This window comes from Sminthopsis crassicaudata, chromosome 6 (genome assembly GCF_048593235.1).
Source record: "Sminthopsis crassicaudata isolate SCR6 chromosome 6, ASM4859323v1, whole genome shotgun sequence".
NCBI classification, from domain to species: Eukaryota; Metazoa; Chordata; class Mammalia; order Dasyuromorphia; family Dasyuridae; genus Sminthopsis; species Sminthopsis crassicaudata.
The window spans coordinates 190,386,300-190,405,004 of NC_133622.1; the positions used below are offsets into that span (position 1 = coordinate 190,386,300).

At 38.4% G+C, this 18,705-nt stretch overlaps 1 protein-coding gene across 3 annotated transcripts in view; it reads left to right on the top strand.

Moving 5' to 3' along the window:
- Positions 1–4,583, top strand: part of FAM53A (family with sequence similarity 53 member A) — a 105,450-nt gene extending 100,867 nt beyond the window's left edge. For all 3 annotated transcript variants that reach the window (XM_074273564.1, XM_074273565.1, XM_074273563.1), the window contains one exon: positions 3,315–4,583. In XM_074273564.1, coding sequence (XP_074129665.1) covers positions 3,315–3,644 — 330 coding nt within the window. In that variant the 3' untranslated portion in view covers positions 3,645–4,583. The remainder of the gene's footprint in view (positions 1–3,314) is intronic.
- Positions 4,584–18,705: the final 14,122 nt, after the last annotated feature.

An 18,705-nucleotide genomic window follows, 5' to 3' on the forward strand; every position in this document is an offset into this window, starting at 1 on the left:
TAAATGTTTTGTCCAGTCATTCATTTAGGCTTTGGGCTTTCTTCAGTTAATGGATATGTGGAGTCTCTGGATTTTAACTTGGTTTTAAAATAAGAAATAAATTTTACAATTATCAAAGTTGGCTTGGCCAAGGTGTTTCACATTAGTTAATATTGAGCTTCTGTGACTTTACCTTATATGAGTTTCTCCCCAGAGAAATAAAACCTAGCAAAAGCTTCTTGATGATGTTGGTGACCAGCAGATAATCTGTGTTTTATAGTGTACAGTATGTGATTAAGAATTAATGTGGCAAATGTACCTATGGAATTCCTATAGGAGTTTCTCTCTCCTTCCTTCCTTCCTTCCATTCTCTCTCTCCCCTCCTCCCCCCCTCTCTTTTTATCTCCCCTCTCTTTCTCCCCCCTCCCTGTCTCTCCCTCTCTCCCCCCTTTTCTTCCCTCTCTCTTCCCCCCTTTCTCTTCCCCCCTCTCTCCCTCCTCTTTCTCCCCCCCTTTCTTTTCCCCCCTCTCTTCTCCCCCTCTCTTCCCCCTCTTTCTTCCCCCTCTCTCCCCCTGTCTCTCTCTCTCTCCCCCTGTCTCCCTCTCTCCTCCTCTCTCTCCCTCCTCTTCCCCCCTTTTTTGGTGATTTCATTGTGAATTTCAGAGCTCCAAGTTTGATAGAACACTTAGACATTGTCTTGCTTTCTATTAAAGGTAAGCCTGATTTTGTTGATTGGAAAAGGAAGCTTTGAAGATACTTTATTTTCCCCACTAAGTCTTTGTTTTCTGGAGAAAGTGAAATATTCAAAGACGTAGGTTAAGTGCTTTGAGTTCTAGCCATTGCTAGCCTTGGATTCTCATGTTTTTTGATGTAACATCTTTCATGAAGACCCACGATTAAACAAGTTGCTCCTGCTGGGTATATGTGATTGTCTTGAGTGGCTAGAAAACCGAGGGGGTGGAGGGGGAAGCCTATGACTTCTATCAATGCAGTGGAGCTAACCTGCCAATTTCCACCTTCTTTACACACATCCTTTAGAACTGTGCTTAATCTCTAGGGAATAAATTGATTTAATAATTTAGAGATTCATAAACTTACCCATTACATTTTAAACCTGCCTACTTGTGTGCACATAGGAAACAGTCCCTCCTTTGCCACATGGGTAGTCCAGTGATGTAAGTATATTATTCAACATCTCTAAGTTTCTCGATTCCTTGATAGAGGGAAGAGTTGTCCTAAAAGATCCCTAGGAAACTCCAGCTCTAACACTGCAGAATGTAAACTGCTTAAGGTCAGGGACAATTCCATTTGCTCTTTGTGTACTCAGTGCTTAGCCCAGTGAATCCTTAAAATGCGTGTTGAATTGTGATTCTGTGTTTCAAATGAAACAGATTTTCTGACCTATATAAGCATATTGCAGGGAGAAAAAAAGCATCAGCCTTCATTGGGCAGGATCTTAAACATATGTATTGTTTATATGCAGTAAATAAATAACATCAAGAAAAAGTAACTTATTTTTCAAGTCTCAGACTCAAGAAGCTTTGGCTCCTTAGTTCCATGTTGGAGTTTTTTATTGGATTTTTAGCTGTGTTCCATTTTTTTCTTTACAAGTATTAATGACATGGTAACTATTACAAGAACACCTTCTATAAATTACATAAACTGGAAGTCATTAAAAAGCCTGCTGTTTGTAGTGCTTAAGCTGCATAATTGCAATCTGTGAATTTGGTACATGCTGCAGTGACATCCCAGCAGTTGTCATTGGTACCATCTGTCAGGTAGATACATACAAACATGCATAAAAGCTTGAGTCCAGGGTTTTTTGAATCCAGAGAATTATAGTAAAAGATAATTATTTATTAAATAGAGTATTAGAAGAAATAATTGGAAGTATAGTAAAACCTACAGGAAATAATTTATGTGTATATATTTAAAGATAATCATAATGGCTAAAAAATATTTGGCGCCCACCTATACATACTCATTTTAAATCCTGTGCATGTGTTATATTTTTGTGTGTATAGTCATATCTTAATTGCTTAATTGTCAAGATGCAAACTTAAATATAAAACAAGCTTGTCATCGATTTTTAGAGTTGGAGAAGGAAAGGGTAAAAACTGGGTTCTTAAATAACTAGCTTCATTAACTTCATGAGATAATATAGCCTCATTTGCCTCATTTGAATGAAGGATGAATTCCTTTGGATGTTTCCCAAATGTGTATGGGGGGGGAAAAACACCCTGCAATTTGTGGACTACCTTTGATAGACTAAATTAGGATTTGATTTTCATTTTGAGAAATAGAATTCTATCCGAAAATAAGTGGCTTGATCTTTGACTGGGGTAAAATGCCATTATACATTCACTGGCATCCTCATGGAATTGACCCTGATTAATGGGCTGCTTGTTTTCTATCACGATGAGATTTTTTTTATAAACAGTGAGGAATCTTTATATTCTAGGCACCAAACCTTTTGTGAGGAATTGTGGTTTGAAGGGAGTAAACTACTTAAATTGTAAGGATTTCACTGATTTTGGTTCTTGACAGTTTTTTTCCCCCAGATAGACCCAATTTTAAGTGGTCAGTGTTGCTAATTCTTTTTTTTTTTTTTTTTTTTTTTAGTGTTGCTAATTCTAAAATAAACACATTTCTTTCTCATTTTGTTTCCTTGGTTTCTAAGTAGAGCCTTCACTGCCATCCCTTCATTCTTATACCAGCAGCTTGGGTGTAGTAAAAAACACTTCATATTTTGACTGGACAGACAGGGATTCAAATCTATGTCTGCCGCTTAGTATATTGATATTGGGCTTGTGTGATTAACTCGGACTCTTGTTATCCTTATTTGTAAAAAGAGTGAGTTGGATAACACATGTAATATGTATGGGATTGCCTGTCATCTAGGGAAAGAGGGGGTAGAGGGAAGGAGGGAAAAATTCGAAACAGAAGGGAGTACAAGGGATAATGTTGTTAAAAAAATTACCTATGCATATGTATTCTCAAAAAATTATAATTATAAAATTAATTTAAAAAAAAGAGTGAATTTGATTAGAAAAATCTTTCAGTTCCAAATCTATAGCAATGTTTTTAAAAAAAAAAAAAAAAAAGGTAAATATCAGGGGTTGACAATTGAAAGCTATCTTGAAGATGTGAATTTATGGAAATATGAGTAAAAAAGCTGAAAACTCACTTAAACGAACCAACTCCCATTTTATACACTGCTGAGCACTAAGGAAGGTCAGTCTAACTGAAAAATGTGACAAATTAAGAAAACTAGCCACCTGTTGTTCTATCTCTGCCGCAAAGTAAATTCATTTTTGTGTTTTGTTTTATTGCAGACTCTAAAAAATTCAAAAAGTCTTTGCTCCCTTGATTATGAAGATGAAGATGAAGATGATACCCAAATGAAGACAATTGTGTCCTCCCCATGTGACTCAAATGACCTCATGAGCATCATCACCCCTGGTTCCAGTCCAGTGAAAGAGCAGCTGGATGAAGTCAGACATCATGGACCTTGCCAGATTGGCTTCAGCACAAGGGCTTGTACGCAAGCAGCTGCAGGATGTGAAAGCGAAGAAGAAGACCCTAGTGATTGTGAGAGCACCGAGGAGGGCATATTTCCTTTGGACTGTGGAGACCTAGATCTAGAGCAAATCGAAAACAACTGAGTCAGTCTTAGAGTTGGGGGTTAGAATCAGTGAGTTCTCCTAAATTTCCAGTGAAAGTGGATTGCCTATGCCATGTGTAATCCATATCCCCAGACGTCTGTAGTGGCCATTCAGGAGAGGACTATGTTTAAAAAAAAAAAAACAAAAACAAAAACAAAAAACAAAAACAAAAAAAAGCCAAAAAAAAAATTCAGGTGGGGGAATGGGAAATGAAATGATATCACCTGTTTATAGTCTGTTAATCAGTATATGGACAGAAAAAAAAAAATAGGTTAAATGTTATTTTGAACATTAAGGAGTAATTTTGATTAAAATTTTCCTAACAAAAATATTTTGCATTTTTATGGCTTTTACAGTTGTGGAGAAAGCTTCTCTATTTTGAAATGAATTTTCTGAAGGGCATTTTATTAAAGTCAATCTGCCTACAGTGATTCTAGTGCGGGTATCCGTTCCTTTTATTCATATGCTTACTGGGAATAACTGAGTTGTGTAATGTAATTGATAATAAACATCAGGTATAAGATGATCAGAAAAAAGGCTCTGGTTGACACTTGGTCAGAAGTACTTGTCCAGCAGTATATAGCCAGTGGTTACAAAACCTCTTAAAATGAGACAAATTTTTTTCCTTCTACATTCAGACTTTTTGGTCAAAACCTAGTGGTGATCTTACAGGTTTAATATTTCCCCAGCTTTCATTACTTGAATCTTTTGTAGCCTGAAGCCATGCTAATTTAGGCGGGTTATAAATTCAAGTAGCTTCTCAGCTTGGTGGTCAATTTTATGTTTTCTGTGCTTCAGAAGAATGTATGACAAAGAGCACTTGAACTTTTGAGACAGGGGCTTTGTAATGCAATGATCAGTTCCCCAGGAGGTGATCCCTTGAGCAATACTAGACAGAACTTTAGTCCTTGAATTCAATAAAAGACATTTTGCTTTGCATATGTGGCTTTCTGCTTATTAATTTGGTTTAAATGTTGCTTCTTTTATAATTCCCTGAAGATTTCTTGACCTTGCCTGTGCTTTGTTCAGCCCAAGAACAAAGCATGTATTTTTATTTTCACTTTTATAACACGGCCCCGCCCTAGACAGCCCTTGAGCTGAGCCAAAAAAAATCTCTAAAACCATGAAATTGGGAGCAGCGATGGAAGGAATGGGAATGGGGTGGAGTTTGAGGGTGGTGATGGTTGTTGAGGTGGGGAGTAGACTATTATCAATCTCTGGAAAATATTTCTTGGTTATCAAAAGAAAATGTGAAGTGTCATCATTTACACAAATTTTTACACTCATGCCAGGAATGAAAATGTTGCCATGATAAGTGACCCCTTTCTTAAGAAATGGTCTTTAATCTGATGGAGTCCTTAAGTCTTGTTAAAATAGGTGAGGTCAGAAGTACCTGTGACTTAATTTCTGATTCAGTTTACCACATAAGACTTCCTTCCTGTTTTGAAGAAGAGCACTATTTATACATCAAGATTTTAGCAAGATTTTTAGGTCAGAATCAGAAGCTTTGTTTGCTGATGGATTAAAAAAGAACTCAGCTTTAAGAGAAGCTGGTGAAAGAAATTGCTCATTATAAATGACATGGAACAAAAGTACACCTTTGACATTACACAAAAGCTTGACTCCATAAATGGGATTCTTAAGTGTTCCTGAACTTGCCCATTTAATTTACTTCTTCTGTATTACATCTAACAGCACTTCTATACTTAGTAGTATGTAGTATTTACTATACTCAGAGGTCTGGTTTCTAGCCTCGCTTCAGTTTATCCAATTGATGGGGGAATATTGCCCTTAGATCACTTGATTACATTTTCATTTTCCTGATTATTTGAAAATTTTTTACTGAATTTAATTAAATAAATGAATATCTTATGTTCATTTGATCTTTTTTTGGAAATAAAACACCACTTCTTACCACCTCTAGGATTAGAATATAATAATCTCCTTTGAGGGCATAGTAAATCAAGGACAAGTATTATAGTAGAGGTTCTTAAGCAGGTGGCTGGGGATAGATTTCAGGGTGTCTGTGAACTTGGATAGGAAGAAAAGTTACATCTTTATCTCACTGATCTCTAACTGAAATTTAAACTTTCAATTATGAAATTAAAAAAAAAAATCTGAAAATGCATCGCTAAGAACACCTGACCTTCAGTTTTTGATTTTGTTTCTTTTTTCTCTCCTCCATTCAAGGGAAAAGAAATGAAATGATTGCCATTTTATACACAAAGTTCCATTTCCATTAGAACCCTTCTATTTCCTTTTCCTTTCCCTCTCTATCCTAAATCTGGAAAGAAATATCAATCTTTCAGGGCATGTATGATCCCTCTTAACAGCCTTAACAGATTGTAGGATCATGAATTTAGAATTGCAAAGGGACCTCATCAAAGGATGACCAAGATGGAAACTGAGGTCCACAGAGATAATGAAGTACCTTACTCCAAGTTATGCAATAGGAAAACAAGTATCAGATCTGACTGCCAAATCCAAACTGACTCCAAGTCTAGCATTCTTTTTTGTATTCTGTGGTTTCCCTCCATTTGCCATGGCACTTGAAAGCTTGGTGGTCAGCCCTGCCTATTGCTGACCATCTCCAATTGTTAGTGATATTTTTATTATAAATTGCTCTATCTCACATGTATTTCTTGATTAATTTTTGTTGTCTATATATGACACTAAGAGAAAGTATTAAAAATGGAATCAGGAAATAAAAGGAAAATAAGTCAGCAAGGAACTTTCAAGTAATATGATTAGTATTAAAATTCAATTTGAGTAAAAAAAGGCTTTATTTCCCGACTTTTTAAAACATTAATTTTTAAAAAATAATTTTTATATAATTGGTCTCAGTTTTACACCCGGTGTGTGTAAGTATAAGCATTATGTAAACTTTACAGAGGTTACCTTCAAGGAACTAAAGGCACATGGCTGGACCTGGGGTTGGATTCTAATCCTACCTCTAATTTGGTTTGACCAATTTCTCTGAATTTTGTTTCCTCCTGTGAGCAATGGTGATAAATTTTGTAATACCTATTTCATTGGGTTGTTGGGAGACTCAAAGTATTTTGTAAACTTTAAAGCACTGTGATGTTATGTAATCTGCTTGTACATATTTTTGAAAGTGACATATATGCATTTCTATGCTTTTCATTCTTTAATACACTTAGCAGGCAGTGTCCAAGCTCTTTGACTTAAATTTCTGTGGAATCTCCGGAATAAGGTTAGATCAGTATTATCTTATGTTTTTTGTAGAAAACCTAAAATCCACTTGATTTTGTTCTTCCTCTTTTTTTTTTTTTTTTCCTGAGGCTGGGGGTAAGTGACTTGCCCAGGGTCACACAGCTAGGAAATGTTAAGTATCTGAGACCAAATTTGAACCCGGGTCCTCCTGAATTCAAGGCTGGTGCTCTATCCACTGCGCCACCTAGCTGCCCCTGTTCTCCTCCCTGTTCTTCCTCTTGAAAAGGAATGGGTTATACTGGATGGTATCTAAAGGCACTTCTAGGCAATGATTGTTTGTCCCCTGTGCTTAGACTTGAAAGAGAGATAGAAGTCATAGATAGCTTCATACATGATTCAGTATATCCCAAATTCAACTCATCTTCCATGTTGAGAGCAGCATTATCCTCCCAGTCACTCAGGCTCACGACCTAAGTATCATCCTCAACTTCTCTTACTCTGAAATCTCTGAAAATCTTAAATATTCCCCTTTCTTCCTCTGCCACTGTCACAGTGTAGGTCTCAAACAACTTACATCTTATCTGTTCTGATTGTCTATTGTCAGTGTGCTCCAAGTCTTTCCCCCCAATTCCATTTTCTAATTCAGACGCCAAAAGGGTTTTCCTAAACAAAGTCCTGACCATATCAACTACCAACTTAGTAAGCCCCGGTAGTTTTCTTATCACCTCCAGGATCAAATAATATAAAATCCTCTGGCATGCAAGTCCTTTTTAACCTGTTCCTCTTTTCCCAGATCTCCAACCTTTCCATCTTATTTATACTTCCCTATATTCCATGCTCTGATCCAACACGCTGGATTGCTTGATATTCTTCACACAAGATACTCAGTCTCCCTATTTTGATTATTTTCACTGGTTGTCCCCCATATTTGGAATTTTCCTCATCTCTGCCTCTTGCTGGCTTCCTTTAAGTTCCAGCCAAAATCCCATTTTCTTTGAAAAGTTTTTCATGATTCCCCTTAATGCTAGTCCCTTCACTCTATTGAATATCTCCAATTCATCTTTAAATATACTATTTGAATTAAATGTAAAATAATAAATATCAAACAATTAAATCAATATATTTATAATAAATACATATGATCAATTTATATAATATGTAATATATGTAATTATATATAAAAATAGCTGTTTCTTTGTATCCCCATTGCTTAATGCAGTTCTGGGCCTGTGGTAGGATTAATAAATGTTTATTGACTGACCAACCAATAACTGATAAGCAATATGATAACTGCATAGGGAAGGTGTAGACAAAGACATTTGAGAGAGACATAGATGAACGCATCACTTTAGACTATATGTAGTTTATTAACCACAGCTTTCTTTCTGACTAACTTTGCAAAGATGATCATAGAATCATAGATTACAATTTAAATTTTTTTCAATTAAGCCTTTTTTCTTCCTCCTTTTTTCTCCTCTCATTGATAAATGACGATAGCTAGCATTTATATATCACTTTCAGGTTTGAAAAGCAATGTGCACGTGGTAACTCATTTGATCCTGAGAAAAAAAGGAAAACAAAATTTCATTAATTTAGAACTGCAAGGAATCCCAGCTATCATCCAGCTACCTCCCCCAAATCAGGAAGATCCCATCCATGACAATCCCTCACCTTTGTTTCCCCGACCATCTATGACAGCTCTCCCTTGGGAAGGTGGCTGGGAAGATTTTTAATAGCTCTTAGGACTTTGCCTGGAAAATCTTTTGTTAGAGAACTTTAGTTCTCCCCCACCTAACCTCCAACCCAGCAATCCAAAGGAACAATTATTGAGCCCCTACCATGTGTTAAGCCCCCTCCTGTAAGTATGCACATACAAAAAACACAAAGGCAAAAAATTGTCACAGTGTCTGCACTCAAGGAATTTACAATCTGGAACCAAGGGAACAAAGTACACAACCATAATCCAAAAGCATGGGAGAAATCCAGAGAGAGAGCACTTGACTGCCTTTTTTTTTTTTTTTTTTTTTTAAAGCCCGTTTTGGGGAAGTAGGCAGTTCAACATAACAAACTTTTCTGCCATTGCAACCTGGAAAAATGGCAAATCCTCTTACACAAACATGTTAATTAGGTATAGCTGGCAGTCATTAAATTCATGGAATGCCAGTAGAATGTCAACTTCTGGATGATGGGGATTATTTACATTGTAGCTTTAAACCCATAGCATAAGGAAGGCTTTGTAGATCAGTTATGGAATGTAAGCTGTTTGAGGGCACAGAGACTCATTCTAGTTTATTTTGGTTTCTGTTATCTCCAAAACCCTCAGCACAGTCTCTCCACTTATTTTAATCGGCATTTATTAAACCCCAGTTGAACCTAGTATGGATCTTTGCACTAGGAACTTTAGAAGTTGCTGCATATTATTGAATGAAGCTTTAGTTGTGGAACACCTTTAGCTTCAGCTCGAGGAAATATAAATTAGTTAAGGCAAAGCTTTCTTTGGTGTTTAAGAGCAGGAGCCTAGAATAAAAATGCTAGTGCCAGTTCAAAAAGAAACTTGGTTCTCTCTCACTAGTTCTCCAACTTGGAAGGATCACACATAATAATTAGAAATTAAAACAATTATGGCCTTGCTCCTCCATCATCTATTACTAGAAACCTCACAATACTTGGGTAAAATCGGCCCTGAAACCGGAAGGCAGCTGAGTGCCCGGGGCCCAGAGCTCAGCAGCTTTTGGTGATTTCATGGAGGCCCCATCTGGGTCATGTTTGCACCTGAGGATGCCACCTGCCTGTAGAAAGCCTTTGGAGGGCCTGCGAAGCCACAGAAACTTGTATTTTTCTGGGAGGTGGGAAGGTGACCTTCTGACAATTCAACAAACATTCACGACCTATAACAGTGCTTGACACAGTAATTTAATAAATGGTTGTTGCCTTGACTCAATTTCTAAAACGCATTGCTTGAGCTTCTAGGAATAAAAAGATTTTTTTTTAAATGACTGTCGTTCAAAGAGTTTTTTTTTTAAGAGGGCAAAGCTGGCTGGATGCATTACACACACACACACACACACACACACACACACACACACACACACACACACTGTAAAATGTGATAGAGGCAAATAAATGCAAGAGGAAATGTCCTAGAATGGTAACCTTCAAAATTGGGGTATGATCAGACAGTGGAAAGGTGGGAAAATGCATGCAATCCCACCCTCCTATGTAGCCTCCTTCACTTCTGATAGATTCCCCATCCCCATTCCCCTTCCACTGCTGGTTTTCTGGGCACTCAGGGCAGTTATAACTACCCCCCCAAATCTGATACCTGCTGCAACTGTAGGAAGCAAGATACCCTGAGGCAGCCCCTCTACTTTCCAGTATCCTCCTGCATCTCTCACCTTGAACCTGCAGCAGACACCCCTCAACTGCCACCCCTGCGCCTGGCAGTAAGCCTGCCTTCCTACCCCTCCCTCTGTAGGCTTTTCATTTTTCACTGTGAAAGAGCAAACAGCACAAGACAAGAGGATATGGATCCTTCCGACCTCATCCTAACACAGAAACTTCCTTTTCCAGAGTTCCCAGTGATGTCTTAGTTGTCAGATCTAAAGGCCTTTTCTCAATCCTCCTCCTTCAGTTCTTGGTGGTCTCTGATGCTTGGTTGCCCCCTTCTCTTGAATATTTTCTCTAGTTTTCATGACATTGCCCTCTCCTAATCTAGTGAAATAATATTTGTAAAGTATTTAGCACAGTGCCTGGCACATAGTAGGTCCAATATAAATCCTAGCTCTGTTGACTTGTCTATGCCTTTGTTAGATCTTCATCCGGGTCATGCCTCCCAACCATGACTATATTCTAAGACTGACCTGGGACCAGTTATCATTTCCCTCCATAGTGTCTCACTTGGTTATCTTAGGTCCTATGGTTTCAATTATCATCACAATGCAGATGATTTAAAGATCCAGCCCTAACCTCTCTCCAGAGCTCCATTAGCATCCTTCTCCCATTAACAATTGCCTTTTGGAGATCTTGAAGTAGGAGGTCCAGTTGACATCTCTTAACTCATCATGTCCAAAATAGAACTCATCATTTCCCCAACCCCTCCTTTTCCCCCAGCTTGACTCCTCTCCTAATACTCTATGAAAGAAAGATGATAAGACTTGTATAGTGTCTACTATATGCTGAGAACTGCATGAAGGGGTTTTTAAAACATTATCTCATTCAATCTTTATAGCAACTTGTGGTAGATTTAAATGGTAGATTTAAACCTAGGTAGATTTAAGGTAGATTTTAAATGTAGGTACTTTTTTTTTTTTTTTTTTTTTAATTACAGTTGAAGAAACTGAGCTTAAATAACTTGCCCAGCTAGTACCTGAGGCTGAATTTGAATTCAGGTCGTCCTCACTCCAGGTCCATTGCATCACTAGCTGTTTCATGACACAGCAACGCTGACCTTCCTACTGTTCCCTTAAAGGTGATAATCTGCTTTTTTACTGGCTAGTTTTCTCTATGTCCGGAATGCTCATTTTCCTGACTTCCCCTCAATACTTATCTCAACTTCCATATTCTGCAGCTTTTCCCAGCCCTTCGTAAGCAGAGTGCGTCCCTCTGAAATTATTTTCCATCTACTCTTTTGTATGTATTTAGTTGTGTATGTTGTCTTTTCCATTGGAAGGCAAGCTCTTTGAGAGCAGGTTCCAAGAATTTGCCTTTCTTTATATCCCCGTGGCCACAGTGAGTGGCACATATTGCTTAATAAATACTAATTGATTGACTTGACTTAGTTTGGAAAGGGGGCAAGTTTTGGGGGGGTAAGATGAAGAATTCCATTTTTGGACATGTATTTGAAGTTCTGGTGGGGGCATCCAAAGAGAGACAGTTGGTAGGTGGTTAGCAGTGCAAGACTGAACTCGTGAGCGAGAGATCAGCACTGAATATATAAAAGATGATATTGGATGGACATAAAAGATGATAAACAAGAGTAGATTGGTGAACTAAGGGAGAATTCAGACAAAGAAAAGGGAGTAAGTGAAAAACAGCCTTGGAAGACCCCTAATATAAAGAGAGAGGAACATGGCAGCCAAAGAGATAGAGGAGGGGGATCAGCAAAGAGAAGGATGGTAAAAATCAAGGGACAAAGAGTATCCAGTCAACAAATGCCCCCAAAGTATCTGAGAATCCAAAGAGAAATAGGACCTTAGAATTTAGAAGCTCAGAGAAAAATGGCAGACTTTGAGAAAAGAGTTTCCTTCTGGTGGTAAGATGGGAATCCATGGAGCCAAGGGCTGAAAAGTGATGGAAAGTCCAGGAAGGGGAAGAAGTGTAGACAACTTTTTGTAGGAGTTGATAGGTTAAGGAAAGGAGTTTGAGACAATTGTATGAGGGTGGTTTTGTGTGTTTGGGTGGTTTTTAAGTGCAGAACACTCAAGCATACGTATAAATAGTAGTAGATAAAGTGCTGAGTCTGGAGTCAGGAATATGTTTGTTCAAATCCAGTCTGAGACACTTGATTCTGGGCAACTCCCTTAAGCTCAGTTTGTCTCAGTTTTCTCAACTGTAAAGTGGAGATTGTAACAGCACCTACCTCCCAAGGTTGTGGTGAGGATCATATGACATATCTGTAAAGCATTTGGCGCATATTAGGAGCTTTGGAAATCGTATTCCCTTCTCTCCATCTCCACCCCACAGGAGAGTTTAATAAAGAAAGCTAGATTTTCTTATATGAGGCAGGGAATGGGAATGGCCATAGATTGCTAAAATACAAGGTGGGATGTGATAGAGACTATGAGAATTCTGCAAAATGCAATGGGAATTCTGAGGAGTGAAAATTGTAGTGGATTAATTCATCGAGGGCCTCCTAGGGTCTGAATCCTGGTTTGAACCTTCACAAACTGTTGTCTTCTTTTACTACTGCTGTTGCCCTTGTCCTTGGGGTCCTGGGGCCCCAGCTTTTCAGTTACTTGTCACCTGGTGGGAAACCCTCCTTCTGACAGAGCTGTTCTCAGTTTCATCAAACGAGGTTTGGGGTTTTCATCTTGAGCAATCCTGCCTTCCGCCCCTGCCCCCCCTGCTGCAGCACTGAGGCACACCCCCCTTCCACGGGATGCTGACATGCTCGTCTCAGTTTCTGGGCGTGTGGTTTCGAGATCGCCTCGACCTCTAGGATACTGCGATTTCTCACGCTGGCTCAGCATGCCAGCTGTGGTCTTGAGGGTGACTGACAGGCTCTGAAGAATAAAGACACAGTGGGTCTGTTTGGCCCTTGACCTCTACCAGGTCCTGAACCCCTGGGCTCCATGTCTTATGACAGAAGGCCTTGACGGGAGCGAGTCCCAGCATTCCCTGAGATTGCTGCTCCTTGACCTTGGCCAATGTCAAGAGTTCCCTGGTTAAGACTCATAGGACCCCCGTGGAGCATCCTGGCTGTCTATTGATTCACTGTGTGACCTTGGACAACCTATTGTTCCTCCCTGAGCTGCAGCTAAAGGTTACTGTCTGGTGGGATAGAAAAAGCTTTGAGCTTGTAGTTAGCCTTTCCCAAGTTGTGTGATCCTGTGCAAGTTTCAGCATCCATCTGACAAATACAGATAATCATGTCTGCCTTGTCTCCCTCGTAGGGCTCATACAGAACAGTATGACTTACATTCTCTTGCTTGGTGATCTCATCTACTTCCCTGGGACAAATTATCTTTATGGAAACGGTCCTTAAGTCTTTAGCCTTGCTGCAGTTATTTCTCTGCCTTTTCAGTCCTGTATCATCAGCTTCTTCTAGGCATCTCTGCTTGGGTGTCAGGTTAGCATCTCTAACCCAAATACACAAAACTGAGGGTGTTATTTCCCCTCCTCCTAATACCTCCCATTCTGTTGTTCAGTACCATCATCTTCCTCATCAATCCCATAGTCATCTTTTTCTTTTCTTTTAAAACTTTTAATTGAGGGCATCTAGGTAGAGCACCAGCCCTAAGTTCAAATCTGGCCTCAGACACTTAACACTTCCTACCTCTGTGACCCTGAATAAGTCATTTAATCCCAATCGCCTCAGCAAAAACAAACAAATAAATAATAATAAATAAAACTTTTAATTGATATTTTTGTTTCTAATTTTAATTTTGTTTACATACTCATTTTCAAATCTCTTTCCTTCCCAATTAAAAAAAAAAAAAAAAAAAAAGAATGAAAAAAGCAATTCAGTAACTCTAGCTAATAGCTTCACCTAGTCTGACAGTCAGTGTTGTGTTCCACTTCCAGTGACCCTAACCTCTGCAAAGAAAAGAGGGTGGTGGATGAGGAAGAGCTGCTTATCTCTTCTGGGCCAAGCCTGGTCCTTGTTGTTGCTCTTTTTATGTACATCATTTTGACTTGGCTTATTTTACTTTATTTTATCAGTTCATTTAAATTTTTCATGCTTTTTTGGAATTCTTCAAATGTTTATTGTTTTTCAAGATTCAGTAATAATCTATGACATCCATATGCTACAATTTGTCTGGTCATTCCCTAATCAATGAACATCTATTTTTCAACTACAAAAAAAGTGCTGTTCTGGAAATTTTATGTGTAGGGAACCATTTCTTTTACCTTCAACTCAGTTGAGAGTACATATCTAGCGCTGAACTCTCAAAGAATATATAGACTTATTTTAGTCACTTTCTTAGCATAATCCCAAACTGGTTTTCAGGATGATTTGTGTCAATCTTAGTGCATCTCATTTTCCACAATCCCTACAACATTGATTACTGATGCCAGTTGTCATTGTCAATTTGAAGATTCTCGAAATGGTTTTTGAATTTCTTCCCTTTCCTTGCCCCCAAACAGCTGCCAATTCTGTAATTCTTCATTGGTAATATCTCTTGCATCCATTCCCTTTTTTCCGTTATTGCTGTCACCCAACATAAGTTGCCCTACCTCCTCCCATCCTTACCCTCTTTTATCCATATTTCACACAATTGTCAAGGTAACCTTCCTCAGGCACCGATATTTGGCCCTCTCACTCTACTGGCAAGAATGATCCTTGGTTCTCTATTGCCTGAAGCCTGTAATAATAACCTCCCCTGGCACTGAAGGCTTCACTACAACATAGATCCAAGTTCTAACCCTCCGACCTATATTTCTTTCAGGCAGTATTCTGGGTTTCAGACCAACTAAACCTGAACTGCCCGAACTTGACCCATGTTCCCTGATGTCCTTCAATGCACCTCTTCCTCCTCTCTTCAAATTTATTTTCTGTTAAGGTTCAACTCAGGCTCTTTCATAGGAGTTACCTGCCTCCACAGGCTCCCACTGGCCAGGACCTCTCTCTTTCCCTTCTCAAATTTTCTAGAGCACCTTGCCGGGAGCTCTCCTTTGCTCTTGTACATACACATTGGTGTACAGTACATCTTGTCTTTGCTCCCTTAGAAGCTGGGAGGGCTGAGACTGTGCCATTTTCTGCTTTACATCAGAGGTGTCAAACACCCAGCCTACATACCACAAGCTGAAGCTTGCAAAATAACTCCCCACTGCACCCTAACCAGATTCAAGATGGTGCAAGATAAATAAAAATACAATTCAACATAGATAAGGTCAGTTTGTGGTTTTCTAAGTCAATCTGTGGCCTGCAGGGACCGGGTTCCATCTGTTGCTTTACATTTATTTTTTAATCCAGACCTTTGATTTCATTGGTACAGGAAACTCCCTGCCCTGATGCTGAGTGGCATCTCCTAAATGCAAATAGACAGGAGTTCTTACTCTTTTGGTATGTCATGAATTTCTTTGATCAGGTAAGCCTTTAGAGTCTCCCTTTCCCTTCTTAGAATATTTTTAAATGCATAAACTAAAATGCATGGGATTCTCAAGGAACTAAATTATATTGAAGTAGAATCATCAAAATAAAGATATTTAAAAAAGAAAAACATTGTTAGACCCCAGGTTAAGAACTTCTGTAGTTATTTCTTGGAAGTACTGAGATGAAAATGAAAAAAAACTTTTGAGACTGAGTCTCTCTGTTATTGGGACTGGAAGTATATCAACTACTCTCCCAGGCTTATCTCAACACTGTTTGGGATGAAGCTTTAACCTTCATCATTTCTCCAAGCCAGGCTGATGTGCCCCAATTTAGGCCTTCTGTTGGCCCTCTGCCCCTGGTCACTCTATTGGTCCTGGCTTGATTTTATCCCTCAGAACCCCCTATTCAGTCAATCCACCAGCCTCAACCTCTCCAAGTAGCAGCTTTGTGTCAGTCAGAGAGATAGTATGTGTCAAAGGGAGAACTCTAATGTGGTTGTTCCTGAATCTACTAATTATAACTAACAACTAACATTTATATATCACTTAGTATATACCAGGCACTGTACTAAGTGCTTTGTAATGATTATCTCATTTGAGACTAACTCTCAGGTTTGAACCTTTATTTAGAAGCTATTGATGGCTTTTAAACAGACGAGTCCAAAGCACATTCCTGATTTGGAAGTTTTAATTGTTGTTCAGTCATGTCTGACTCTTCTTGATCCCAAATGGCAAATGCTTTGCCATTTCCTTCTCCAGCTCATTTTACAGATGAACAACTGAGGCAAAAGGGGTTAAGTGACTTGCTCAGAGTCACACAGCTAGTAAATCTCTGAAGTCAAATTTGACCCCTTACTCCAAGGCCCTTGTTCTATTCACTGCGCCACTTTGCTGTCCCCAAAAGTGATTTCCCTTCTAGATATTAATGCAGTTTAAGAAATGCCGGAATGAACTGTTTCAGTTGAAACCGGAATGTCCACTATGCCAGGGACCATATACAATGGTCATAAACATAAAAAAACATCAACAATCACAAACCTAAAAGACATTCAAACTCAGATCAAATAAATTGTAAACCACAAATCCCAAAAGACTAAAGTTGAAACATATCACTTACTTCCTACCAGAGAGGTGATAAACTTAAAATGAAGGAAGAGACATCTATTTTTGAACCCGGCCAATGTTGGTCTATACATATTTTATTTTTTTAGTTGCTCAATTAGAGGGGGCAGTGGAAGTAACAGATTTAATTTTTTTTTTCAAGGAAGAAAGATCACTTTTCTTTGGCACATGGGAGTTCTTGGATTTGGATTTGCTCTTGAGAAACCTACCAACCTAGACCGGAAGAGATTAAGCAAATCTTGCTATATCCTGGGGCTTTGACATGGAAGGGAAAGGTATTTGGAAGCCTCCAAAGCTCAGTCCAGCTGGGAGTAATCCTTTTAGAGAATTATTTAAGATTTTGAGAAAAAGATTTCGCAGGTAATAGGTCTGCTTTCCTATTGATTGGAATTTTCATGAGAGTAATACACAGATTTCCTGATTTAAGGGCCTAAAGGAATGATTTCCTTCTATCTGAGCAAGCTTAGTAATTATGTCATTATTGTGGGGACCAAAGGAACAGAACTTGACGCTGCTCTCAGGGTGATTCTGGTCTGGTCCTTGAGGAGGAATAGACATGGGTCTTACTCTGGAACCTCACAGTCTGGCCAAGAAGACTAGATTCATATACAAGGAAGAAAGAATACAATTAAACAAATATAGAATCAAATACCAGATTATGATTTGAGATCATTATTTATTGTATAGGTTTTGGTTATCTCTTAGCTTTTGAAAGATAGTAGTAGTTTTAAAAATTAGTATTGTTGAATTATCAAGGACAGATTATGATTATTAAAATTGCAGTTCTTGGCCAAGTATAGGATTGATCAAGAATAGGAGAGACCTCTCATTGCCTGAAAAACAGGTACCAAAGGAGAAATATTTTTTTGCATGACCAAAGCAGGAATCTGTTTTGCTTGACTATGCATATTTGTTACAAGGGTTATTATTATTGTTATTATTATATATTATTATTATGATTGTTATTATCGACTGGGACATAAGTTATTAAAAATTCTATTTTATTTTTAAAAAGAATAGATCTTGTCAGCTATATACTGTAGTGTGTAGAGCGTGGGTCTTAGAGTCAGGATGACCGAGGGAACCAGGAGATCATTGTACACAGTAACAGCAACATTGTGTGGTGATCAACTATGATAGACTTGACTCTTCTCAGCAATATAGTGATCCGAGGCAGTTCCAAAAGACCCATGGTAAAAAATACCATGCACCTCCTGGGAAAGAACTATAGACTCTAAATATAGATGGAAGCATACTATTTCCACTTAATTTTTTTTTTCTTTCTCTTGTTTTTTTTTTTTTTTCCTTTTGTTCTATATCTTCTTTCACAGCATGACTAATGTGGAAATATGTTTAACATGATTGTACATGTATAACCTATATCAGATTGCTTGCTGTCTTGGGGAGGAGGGAGGAAAGGAAGGGTGGGAAGAAAATTTAAAACTCAATATTTTATAAAAGTGATGAAAATTATCTTTAAAATTAATTGGGAAAAATACTATTAAGTGCAAAAAAAAAAACAAAACAAAAAAAACAACAACAACCAAAAACCCTGAGGAGGATGTGAGTTCAAATGTGGCTTCAGATAGTTGACACTTACTATCTGTCACTTAGCTCTGTTTGCCTTGTCAAAAAAAAAAAAAAAAAAAAAAGTGTGAGCTTGAGTGCTTGAGGAAGGCAGGCTTCCTGGAAAAGGGCTTTGAGCATAATGGGGAGCATTTGGGAAAGCAAAGAGAAAGAGAGGGCTGTTCTTGGCTGGGGATGCTGAAGAGCCTAGACTAGTTTAAATAACATGTGACAGTGTAAATTGGATGTTGGAGGTGTGACCTAAGAAGGGGTGTAGGAGTTTATTGAAGCAGGAAGTTCTGGACAGGGTTTTTTTCCTCCCTTAAAGGGGCTTTGAAGAAAAGGCAGAGGGAAGAGGAGAGAATATTTGGGGAGAGGAAGCGTTGAGAGGGGGAAATATGTGAGGTATGTAGAGTGGAGGTAACTATCAATTTGGAGGGGACCA